This window comes from Alosa pseudoharengus, unplaced genomic scaffold, assembly GCF_046254945.1.
Source record: "Alosa pseudoharengus isolate Yale_2024_CS ecotype anadromous, Long Island Sound unplaced genomic scaffold, YU_APseudo_1.1 YU_APseudo_1.1_scf_13, whole genome shotgun sequence".
In the NCBI taxonomy this organism is placed as follows: Eukaryota; Metazoa; Chordata; class Actinopteri; order Clupeiformes; family Clupeidae; genus Alosa; species Alosa pseudoharengus.
This window is the reverse complement of record NW_027468598.1, coordinates 29,757,859-29,770,358: the sequence shown is the minus strand read 5'-3', so window position 1 is coordinate 29,770,358 and position 12,500 is coordinate 29,757,859. Positions and strand designations below refer to the sequence as shown.

At 47.1% G+C, this 12,500-nt stretch overlaps 2 protein-coding genes across 2 annotated transcripts in view; both read right to left on the bottom strand.

Annotated features, from left to right (window-relative positions):
* The window catches only part of prkd2 (protein kinase D2), a 66,351-nt gene extending 63,527 nt beyond the window's left edge, over positions 1 to 2,824 (bottom strand). The window contains exon 1 of the mRNA XM_076282810.1: positions 1,566 to 2,824. Within this exon, the coding sequence (XP_076138925.1) occupies positions 1,566 to 1,907 (342 nt within the window). The 5' untranslated portion in view covers positions 1,908 to 2,824. The remainder of the gene's footprint in view (positions 1 to 1,565) is intronic.
* A 6,722-nt stretch (positions 2,825 to 9,546) lies between these two features.
* strn4 (striatin, calmodulin binding protein 4) overlaps positions 9,547 to 12,500 on the bottom strand; it is a 25,151-nt gene continuing 22,197 nt past the window's right edge. Inside the window, exons 16-18 of the mRNA XM_076282809.1 lie at positions 12,008 to 12,094; positions 11,050 to 11,262; positions 9,547 to 10,403 (exon numbers count right to left, since the gene is read on the bottom strand). Of these exons, the coding sequence (XP_076138924.1) occupies positions 11,093 to 11,262; positions 12,008 to 12,094 (257 nt within the window). The 3' untranslated portion in view covers positions 9,547 to 10,403; positions 11,050 to 11,092. The remainder of the gene's footprint in view (positions 10,404 to 11,049; positions 11,263 to 12,007; positions 12,095 to 12,500) is intronic.

The window sequence follows — 12,500 nt, the reverse complement described above, 5'->3', positions numbered from 1 at the left end:
GGCGCAGATCTGTCAACGGTCTGGGTTTGGATCCGTTTAAAGAACCAGCTACTGTTTGAGGGTGACAGACAGTGCCACAATCGGTGCCGGCGCTCCGCACACGCATATCACGCACTGCGCGTAGGGCACCAAGTGCCTGGGGGGGCACCAACAAATCTGGGTCGCGAAAAATCACCACAATAGGCTACTAGTATAAATAAAAAATACAATATGTCTAAAGCATGTTAATATACAAAAGCAATACAAAAGTAATATAGGCCTAGACCAAATTAGTCGAGAAAAAGGTGAATCTCCTTTGCGGCCCACCAAGCATTTGTGCTTAGGGCACCCAAATGGCTAGCGCCGGCCCTGGCCATAATCCACGACTGTTCACAGCACACACGCAATGTAAACAAACACGAGTAAGAAGACAGCACGCTTATAACATTGGCTACTTTTCTAGCAGTTAATGTACAGAATTGACCAAAGCACCAGTGTTGCATGAAAGAGAGACAAAGAATAGAAGAATGTCTATTTGGGCATTTGCTCCATGAGCTCAGCGCCTTTTTTCCTGCTGGCTCTGACACACACACACACACATACACACACACACACACACACACACACACACACACACACACACACACACACACACACACACACACATGTGGTAATAGGAGAGGCGTCAGTCCACTAGGACAGACTGGCCATAACGATATGATGTCTGGAACGGCAAAGACACTGTGATTGGTTTGTTATGCCTAAGCACTCTGGCATAAAAACAAAGCAGAGAGGTGTAGGATAAACTCAATGGCTGTGGCACACTGCCGACCAAACACATTGTGTGTCTGTGCGTGTGTGTGCATGGGTGTGTGTGTGTGTGTGTGTGTGTGTGTGTGTGTGTGTGTGTGTGTGTGTGTGTGTGTGTAAATGTGTGTATGTAAGTTTTGCATGTCAACCTTGTAATTTGTGGGCACATGCCTATATGTATACTATATCGTTCACTCCTCCTAAAAAGCGGTAGGTCTAGTCCCCTATGTAAAGAGAGAAAGCCTCTAATGGGAACCATGAAAGCCTGATAGTTCCCATATCTCAGGAGAAGCAGTTAATTATGCAACACTCCCACAGATTTTTCAGATTCAAACTTTTGAGGAACTATAAGTCCCACATCACTAAACACTGAGTCAACATGGACAGCGAAGCAACATAGTCTATTATGGTCAAAGGGTCTGTTCTCGGAACTTTAAATAAACACATGCACATATAACCACTGAGAAACATGCACACAGACACACACACAGACACACACATACACACACACACACACACACACACACACACACACACACACACACACACACACACACACACACACACACACACACACACACATTGACAAACTGCCCAAACACAAAAACAGCCACAGCCTATTTATGGTCACATTTTATCTTCCTCAGCACTTCAAATAGACGTATCAACAGATTCCCATTCACACACACACACACACACACACACACACACACACACACACACACACACACACACACACACACACACACAGATGTAAGCATGGAGACAGCACTCACCTTCTGGTCAACTATGGAGCAGGCGATCTGCTTGACGTAGGCCAGGTCAGCCGTCTGCGGCAGAAAGACGGACTCGCGGGTCAGTCCGATCTGAATGATGAAGGAGACCCCAATGGGCGCCGGGAGCACAGGGGACATGGTGCCCACTCCACCGGGGCCCTGGGTCACTGCCACCCCCATGTCCAGCGAGGGGGGGGACCCCGAGACGGTGGCCCCCGGGGGCAGGGCCATGGGGGGCCCGCGTTGCATGACCACGGAGCCTGGGGGCGAGGGTGCCCCGGGGGGGAAGAAGACCGGGTGGGCCAGGGGCCCCGAAGGCATGCACGGGCTGGCGTTGGCCATCACTGGGCACTATCGGCTGAGTGTCCGCGAGATAGACCGAGAGAACGGAACGGATGGAAAGAGAGAGAGAGAGGGAGGGTGAAAAACTAGAGAAAGAAAGAAAGAAAGTAAGTGTGTGTAGACAGGGGAGCAAGGAGCAGAGATGGGTGTGAGGGAGCGGACACACACACTCACACTCTCACCGTACACCTCTGCTCGCACGCTTGCTCTCACCTTAAACACACACACACACACACACACACACGCACGCTCACTCAGTCGGTGACTCGCACACACGCAAACCGCGAGTCCAAACGGCCTCTCCCAGGTCACTCCTCTTTAGGTCGGCTGTCCACCTCAGAGTGTTGCAGTCCTCTCACTCTGTCCGTCTCTTCTGCTCTATCCCCCGCTCCGTTCAGACTTCCAGCAGATCTCTGTTCACACCTTCCCCATTACGTAAGCCTCGCAGATGAACACGGCAAGTTATTCAGCTTCTGAAGTTCTCTCTCTCTCTCACTCTCTCTCCTTCAGTCCTCTCCTGTTCCCCTTCTCTCTCTCTCTCTCTCTCTCTCTTGCTCTCTCCCTCCTCCCTCTCTTCCTCTGCTGCGAGAGGGGAGGAGAAAGTCCGGGCTTCAGCAGGAAACCCACTGAAGGAAGATGAAAAAAAAAAAACACTCTCACACACACACACACAAAGCCTCAACAAAGTTGAAGGAAGATAAACACTCCCCCCCCCCACACACACACACACATAAAGCAAAAAAAAAAGTTTGTTGTTGTGAGCCGGTCCGTAACAAAATGGCCTCCTTCCTGAGGAAACAGTGCTGTGAGAGAAGGAGAACCTGTGTGTGTGTGTGTGTGTGTGTGTATGTGTGTGTGTGTGTGTGTGTGTGTGCCTGCGCGTGAGAAAGACAGCGAGCCTGGTTAGGCTTGCTATACGAGTCGGATTGTGTTTCAGTTTCTCACCGAGGTGAGTCGGATGAGCCTGCCAGAGCGAGAGCGAGGGGTGGCCCCAGCACTGACTCCTCCTCCCCCCTCTCCTGGCCACTCCCCAGCAGATTACAACACAGCTCTGTCTGACAGGAAGTGGTGGGACAGACAGGCCTGTCGCCCAATCACAGGGCTGGAAGTTTGTTCTGAAGCCCCATTGTGAGTTCACACCAGCCCTGCCCAGTCCCACCCCCTCCTAGCTCGGCCTCCCTCCCTCCTCCCCTCCTTCCTTCTCTCTCTCTCTCTCTCTCTCTTTCTCCATGACTAAGTTCCAGTCATTTGTTTTGTTTACTCCCTTTATCTGGAACAATCTGTGTCCTCCCATTCTGCTCCACCATGCTACAGGAATCGCTTTCTCTCCTCCCCTTTTCTTCTCCCTGTGGCCCCCTTTTCTTCCCTTCTCCTCCAGACTCTTTCCATTCCTGGCATCTACATGCCCCATTGCCTTGCAACTTACCTGTTTAGACCTGCCCTTCAACCTTTAGGCCTGCTCCTTAACCTAGACTGACTTCACATAGACCTGGCATGTCTCTCCACCACACATGCAGACTCCATATAGCCACACTGCATCCAATTCAATTGTGAATGCAAATATCATCTCAGAATATACTATACAGTATATCATATAGCCTCAACCTAGAACAATAAACAGTTAAAGGTTTTGTGGACATGCTAAATGATAATAGTTCTATGTAATGATGATAGTCCTACAGAGTTTGGAAATTGCTTTGGTTTGTTCTTTGATCAAAAAAATTGATCAATCAAATAAACGCACATACACACACACACACACGCAGAATTCTGTGATCCCATCTCATCTTGCGTAACTCTGTACGTTTTCTTATCCAATACGCGCACACACACGCACACACAAAGGGAATTGTAGGGCATGTGATGTATTCCTGTTCTATTTTAAGCCACCTTCACGACCTTCAGGGGAAGATGTGCGTTTGTTTACTCACCGGTATCAGAGACACAATGACCTCATCTGCCTCACGGCCATGACGCTGCACGCCGGCCAATCAGAACGTGCACTAAGGTTCTTAGAGGAGAGGAGACACATTTAAACTGGACATGTGCTCCTGTTATTGTGGAGGGAACTGCAACACATCGCCTCATAATAGGACCAGGAAATATGTACAGTACAGTTAGTCATAAAGGGAGCAGCAGGCCCCAGCTGTGGCACAACTGGCTGGGGCACCTGCACCGTACGCCGGCGACCCGGGTTCGATTCCCACCCCGTGGTCCTTTCCGGATCCCACCCCGACTCTCTCTCCCACTCACTTCCTGTCACTCTCCACTCTCCTGTCGCATTAAAGGCATAAAAGCCCCAAAAATATATACTTAAAAAATAAATAAATAAATAAAGAGAGCAGCAAATTCAGATGGACCGTTCAGCCTGGTATGGTCAGCTGTGTAGGGTCCAGATTTATGACATATTACTGTGCCTCTCTACACTGTCAGACAGGGGGCGCACTTTCCTCCTCTCCCAATGTAAGGTAAATAGCTTGCATTCTGGGGTAATTCCCTGTTGAAAGGGCATTGGGGAGGGAGAAGAAACAGGTTTTTCTAACAAATGTGTAAATCCTTCAGGTCTCCATGGCCTTTCCTACCCTGGGGTGATAAGACAGACTAGACTACCCACGCTGTGTACTCATCAGAGGCACACCCTTCTGAACTCAAGTGTATTTGTGTGAAGCAAGGAGGCCACATTCCTCTGGGTGAGAAGTGGGACAGCACCCCCACCAACAGCTCCCCTAGCTGAGTCTGTCATTGACAATGACCGTTACAGTATGACGCCCAAATGCTGTTAGGGGTGTGTGTGTGTGTGTGTGTGCGTGCGCACTCAGGAGAGACATGCTTACATCGGACCTACACAGTATCTTCCTGATCGTCTGTACATTTTAACTACATCATATCAGTGCTGCCAAATCAGTTAGTTAGTTGTTACAATTTGATGAACAAGGAAATATTGAGACAAGATAGCATTATATCTTTGAATATAAATCAGGGCACTAAAAAAACAAGTGTTGAAAAACTAGACCATGTGAGGGAAATGGGGACGTCTGGTTCCTCTATGAAGTCATTTGGTAGCCCAGTAAGCTCTGAAAGTAAGCTCACACCCTGAACAGCGTTTTCCATTCCTCCCCTCCAACAGGCACCACACACCCAAACAACCAGACATGGGGGCAGCCTCAGTCCTCTCACCTGCTCTTACACATGGCACCTCATGTAGAATATGTCTCGTCTTAACATACATGCTGTGTCTATCCTGTACCATGGTCAATTAAAATAACTCCCCTCCCCACTTACTCATGCAACACCCAGCCAGGGTGATGATGAGAATGATCAGTACCGAGAACTGCACTAGTATTTATTCATTTATGTTTTTTAACCACTTATGTAACTACAATTTAACTTATATTGTCTGTTTGCTGTTTTTATGTCACCAGAGTGCCAAAGATAAATGTCCAGTGTATGTACATTCAATGTCCAATGTTAAATTCAGTAATTTCAATAACGTTTTTATCTATTTATCTAGTACAAAATGTATATGAACTAAATATTGTGTTCTTTATTTTGTATACATTCTCAATATTGTACAGTATACTGTATATAAATGTTTTCCGTACTACTGGAAACACCAACAGTAGGACAGAAATGCCTTGTGTGTGTCAACATATTGGCCATCAAAACCCATTTCTGATTGTGAAATCGTTGGCATACCTGCTGTGCACACCACGGGTGTCTTTTATTCAACGGTACTACAGGGGATCACAGACGAGAAAAGAAAAAGGCAACAGAGCCAACTGTAAATTCTATGTACAAAATTGTTTCTTTTATTTGTTTTAGTTGTGTTTTCAGTGATGACCCAGGCCTGTGAAATGAACAAGGACTACAGAAAAGAAAAGGCAGAAAATGAAAATATGTCGTTGTTTGATAGAATGTGGTTCAAAAAGATGCCATACAGAAGATGAAAAGGTGTCGTTGTTTGATACAGGCTAGAATGAGGCTCAAACCAAAGCAAACCAAACCAAAACACAGGGCGAGGTCCCCTCTCCCTTGAAAGTTAGAGGATATTGTTCTCGAATACAGCTTAATATGATGTACAAAATATCACACAGTGATAAATTGCTAAAAACACAAATAAAAAAACAGCGTCCTTAACCTCGTCCTTGGCCGCGGAATGCAACCGTTTCAACCCCCCCCATTTTTTTTTCTCGTTTTCATCTTTTACATTCTTACCCAAAAACATGTGTTGTTTTTTTTACATTGCAATTCTCAACCACAAGCAAGTTCTAAGCCTAGCGAAAAAGAATGATTCACTTATGATACTACAGTATTCTTACATCTTCATAATTGCAATAATAATAATAATAATAATTAATATTTCTATCAAAGAAAAAGCAACAAACAGGGCTGAAATTGATTGACATTTACACTGTGTGACAGGAATTCATCATTCAGCATCTTTTTCTTCTTTCTTGCACTTTTTTATTTCAATTTTATTTTCCTTCCCCCTCCACAAAACATGTTGATTTGTCATCTTACTACATCAAAGGAATGTTTTCTTCCTCGTTTATACACGTCTATGTTTCCATTCACTGTTTGTTTTTTCACCCCCCCCCCCTCTCGTTTAATTATGTAGCCAGAGAGGTGTGTCAGTGTCGCCATAGATACGAGAAAGGAGGACATCAACCCTGTAAAGTGTACTCAACCCCACAGCGGACCCACCTTAGATACCGGGGTCAGCTTGGGTAGTGCGCGTACAAAGCTAACCTAATGTGTGCTCATTGGAAATACCTCTGCCAGAGCCGCCCGGGCGGCCAGTTGCTCGGTCATCCAGCCACAGTCTAGGGCACAGGGCACAGAGGCTGTGGCCTGACCGCAGTTATCATCACACTATATACGCCACAAAGTGGCTGCCACACCTTCAGCACACAGGTCTCGCTTCCCCACCACTGGCCTCATACAGATGACCTAAATGGCTGATGGGAAAACACAAAAATAAGAAAGAGAAAAAGAAACGGAAAGTGTGTTGTGGCCGTTTGGGCCGTTTACGACCTTCTAGGCACCGGCGGTGGCTCTGAGGGCCCAAGGGTGACCTCCAACCAGAGGCCACAAGCAGAGGTTGCCGCGGCGACGTGGTTACTGATTGACCGCGTGGTCTTCCGCCAGCCCGGCCGGCGTCACGCCGTGTTTCCACCGCGGGGACACGTCCTCCGGGGCTCTGACCGTCACGGAGCCGGAAAGAACGCGAGCGGGCATACAAACAGCCGCCAAAAAAGCCAACCCCGCCGTTTGGGTCGGTCGGTCGGTCGGTCAGGCCACTTCTGAGGAGCCGCCGACCTCTGAACTCGGCCACCGCTGTCCGAGGCGCCTGGAGAAGCAGACGGGCTCAAGAGGCTCTCTTTTCGCTTTCCTCAGTCTATTTTCTCCTCCCTTCCTCGCTGGGATTCCAGGAACCGCCATCACCAAAGCCGCCAGCGGATGCCCGTAACGGACCGCCGGCTCTGCCGTGGTCAGCAGCCCACAGGCGAACTCCTGTCACTGCTCTGGCTGCAGTCCCCGCTTCGTTTTCTTCTCTTTCTCTCCCTCTCTCATGTTTGTGTGCTTCTGTTCTCAGCTCGCTGTGTTTTATGACCTCTGGCAAAGCATTCATTCTGGGAACGGCAGGGAGGACTTCTCATTTTCTCAAGCCCCTATGCCTAAAGGATACTGTCCCCACTGGGCAGAGTGGGAGGATGTGGAGAAAAACACACACAGACACACACACACACACACACACACACACACACACACACAGACACACACACAGACAGACACACACACACACACACAGACACACACACACAGACACACACACACACCTCTTGGCACTGTTTCTCATTAGCCAATGCCACTTCCTTGTAACTAACTGTTTCCTGGTCTGTTCAAGCATCTCAACTCAAATCTGCACGAATCAAGCAGTAGTGATGTCAGTTGACGCGTTCGGTTCAAGAAGAAATGCCACAAACTCCACACACTGGAGGGCTGCACCAAACAGACTAATAGATAAAACACCCTGTAAGCAGATTTGTGAACCACCCCCCCCCCCCCCGACCACCCCGTACAAAAGAAACGATTTAGCATTTAGCCCCCCCCCCCCCCCCCCACCCCACCCCACCCCCACACCTTCTGGTCTCCCTCAGTAGATATCTGGCGTTTCAGTAAGGAGCGCGCCAAGAAGCCAACGATGTAGCAGCGCGGCGCGGCGCGACTCGGTTCAGTTAGATCCGACTGCGTCCAGCAGAACTGACCGCCAGGCCGAGATGAGAGGAGAGGAGATGGAGTGATTTCCAGCCCCCTTGGACCCCTGGAAGTGGACTCGTCACTGGTCACCAACACGAGTGCCCCCCCCACTGGGGAGGGAGTGGGGGAGGTGGTGAAATGATAACAGGTTACTGGCAGTCCCTCCAATACGCTTCACAAGCAATGAAAAGAAAGAGAGAAATAAACACCCTAAAGCACATCACTTTAGCTCTCTCTCTCTCTCTCTCTCTCGTTGTTGAGTGACTCCCCCTGCGGGATGGACCAGCTTGGGGAGAGAGATTATATAAACCGCACACACACACACACACACCCACACACCAGAGGCATAACCCGCACTGGATCCCTGACTCAGAGGAGTCCTATAGCACCACAAGTTAAAGAGAGCAGGCATGCGTGCATGCGGGGTGTGTGTGTGTGTGCATTAGTGTTGCATGATGCACTGATAATAGAAAATGTATCGTGATACCTTTAAAAATTAAAAATGCTATGATACTCCATTTTCATCAGTACTGATACTTTAAGCATGGTGCTTTGATCAGGTTTAACAAAAAGCAATGTTTGATATCAGTTTGAAAAAGAATGTCAAGTTCCATGTTCTGCTGTATAGGCCTATTTTATCACTTCTGTTAATGTGTGTAAGGATTTTGTAATGGTTTTGTTTCAACATGGGTATCCAGATACCTTAGAACTGTTCATATCGTCACAATTTTGGTCATCATGTTGTCTATATTGGTGCGTTTGGTGTGCATTTAGTGTGTTAGTGTGTGTGTGTGTGTGTGTTGTTATTATTGGTGGAATGATGGGGACCGGGTAATACCCCCCTCTCCCTTCTCACAGCGTATGGTTACACACCTCTGATGTTGAGACAGAGGCATATAGACAGGTGTGTGTGTGTGTGTGTGTGTGTGAGTGAGTGTGTGTATGTCTACAGAGGCCATTGATCATGGCTTTTAATGATGATGATGATAATGGACTTTAGTCATAACCGTTATTTGAGAGATTGTTTTGCTTTGCAAAGGTTAAAAATACACTGACACTCTTGTGCAGTTGTAAATGTTAGTACTTATATACATACAGAGACGTAGAAAATGGGGCTATATGCATAGACCTAACACACACACACACACACACTATCAGATGTTGAAAACATCAGCACCAGCAATGCAATACTGAGTGAGTGAGAGGATGAGTAACATACTGTACACTCACATACAGACATTTCTTTACAAACACACACACACACACACACACACACACACACACACACACACACACACACACACACACACACACACACACACACACACACACACACACACACACACACACACACACACACACACACACACACACACACACACACACACACACACACACACACACACACACACACACACACACACACACACACACACACACACACACACACACACACACTAAGGCTAGGTGTAGGGATGTGAGGCTGAAATTAAAGCTCAATTGTGTGCAGCAGAGTCTATGAAGGAGCAGCTGACAAGAGTCTTCCCCTTGTGATGTCTTTGGAATGGGCATGCATTGACCACACACATGCACACACACACGCACGCACGCACACACGCACGCACAATTGCCAACTGACAAGGTCAGAGAAAACCAAAGCAGTGAGGATGCGTCCACAGCATGCTGCTGTAAAACTGGACTGTATAGTGTTCCTTATGAAAAGAGAGGAACTAGAAAAAGAGAAAATAGAAAGAGAAAGAGTATTTGCAAAGGCCCAAGCCAACAGCCTGAGCCTTGAATGTGTGTGTTTGTGCGTGTGTGTTTGCGCAAGTTGAACTGCAAGCAGATATGAAGTAAGCATATAAAAAACGTCAGGTAGTGTGTGGTTCAAAAGCATCTAAAACATTGAGAAGTAGCTAGAGTTGTTAGTTTGAGAACCAATGACAAGCAATATTGTATGTCACAACCACAGTGCACTGCATTGTGGGAAACAAAACAAAACAAAGGATCATGGGAAACTTAGGCCTGCAAAAATAACATATTCACTGGGAAGTAGGATATGATGTCCTCTCCTACGTCCACCCAAACCATTCTGTGTGTGTGTGTGTGTGTGTGTGTGTGTGTGTGTGTGTGTGTGTGTGTGTGTGTGTGTGTGTGTGTGTGTGTGTATGTTCTATGTTTGACTGCTTCAGCCTTGTGGTCCACTCATCTGGTCCATTGGTAAGGATGCCTCCCCTAAAAAGAAAATAAACACAAATAAATATCAGATACTATCTTTCAAACAAACCCAACACACACACACAATAGTCTTTTCCTGCGTCCCACACACACACACTTGTGTACCTGTAATGGTAGCCAGCTGGTACGACAGCTGTGCAGTGTGTATGTTAAGTAAACGTCCCTCCCGACACCTTAAAAGGCATGCTAATAAGAGGCGCTCGCCGCTAGCACCCACACATTTTAGCTCCCTTGCTTGCATGCTTGCCTTCCAAGCCAAAGTGCCCGCAAGTTGCAAGTTCAATCCCAGGCAGGTGTAGTTACACATTGTTAAGCACAAGAAAGTGTGTGTGTGTGTGTGTACTTAAATATGTGTCAGCAGTGTTTCCCACAGAATTAAATTCCATTTGTGGTGGTAGGTTTGCAGAATTAACTTGAATACAGTTTTTAACAAATTAGCACAGCGTGGTTATGATGCTAACCAGATTTCAGCACAATTTAGTACAGCCTGGAAAATCATTGTGTGGTGGTCAGTGTTGATATTGTGGTGGGCCGCCACAAATAAGTCAATGTATGGAAAACACTGGTCATGCACTTGATGGTTAAGTGTGTGTGTGTGTGTGAGTATGTGTGCGTATGTGTGTGTGCATGCACGTCCTCTCACCTGTGTGTCCGACGCTGTGTGGCACGCATGCGCGTGCGTGTGTTCAGATAAAGATCTTGGCGAGGGCGTCGGCGCCGGCGCTGGCGATGAGAGGCTGCGAGGGGTGGAAGGCCACGTCGTGGATGGCCTCGTCGTGCTTCTTACGGTGAGCCGTGATCTCCTGCACGCACGTGCGGCTCTCCAGCATCCACAGGCGCACCGAGCAGTCATGGCCTGCAGGGGGAGACACACACACACACACACCGGACACGGTATTTTAACCATTTATTTATATCCACATGGAAAAAAGTGGTTCAGGGACACAAATATTAAAAGATGCAATATAACACACACACAAACTTATGGACCAATGTATCACTCAATAAACATACTACTCAATTCTTATGGGTATAAATAACAACATCTCTGTCATATGTGGTGGCTGCCAATAATAGCAAAGATGGCACAGTACTTAGCAAGCCTCAGGAAGAGGATTAATTCTAAAGGCCTAAAGGAGAATACTTCTGCACATAAGGCTCTGTGCAATATGAACACAGGTTAGCACATCTCATAAGGAGAAAAGGTCTGCAGATAGGGCTCTGTGCAATATGAACACAGGTTAGCACATCTCATAAGGAGAAAAGGTCTGCAGATAGGGCTCTGTGCAATATGAACACAGGTTAGCACATCTCATAAGGAGAAAAGGTCTGCAATATGTAGCAATCTGTGCAATATGAACATGGACAAATTTTGACAGTTTCTGCAGTATACAGTATCCGTAGTACACTATGTAGACTCAAGTCTAAATCACGAGCGCAGAGGAGAGCAGAGCAGGGGAGGAGAGAGGAGAGGAGAGGAGGAGAGAGGAGAGCAGAGCAGGGGAGGAGAGGAGAGGAGAGCAAGGGAGGGCAGAGGAGGAGAGAGGAGAGCAGGGAAGGAGAGCAGAGGAGAGGAAAGGAGAAGAGGAGAGCCTACTCACTTCCGGAGACCAGATAAGTGCCTTTGGGGTCAGTGGTCAGGCAGGTCACAGCGTCCAGATGGGCGACCATGGAGTGGACCACTTTACCTGAGATGAGACCAGAGAGGACAGAGTTAACACAAACAAGCACACACACAGGCAGGCGCACGCACACACACACACACACACACACACACACACACACACACACACACACACACACACACACACACACACACACACACACACACACAATATTAAGTATGGCATACCTTAAACTTACATGAAGTTGATACAAATCTTAACCTCATGTTCATTTTAAACATGACTTATTATGAGTAATGCAGAGTCTGTTAACATTTTCATTTAAAACATAAGACTCTTGCTCTTGTCTTTCACAAGATCATTCAGAAAGTAATATTTTGTGGCACATCTGCATGTAGAACATCGGCATTATAGGCAAACCTTATTCAAAAGTTTAATACAATAAGTGCCATAAGTCCTAGTGCATATA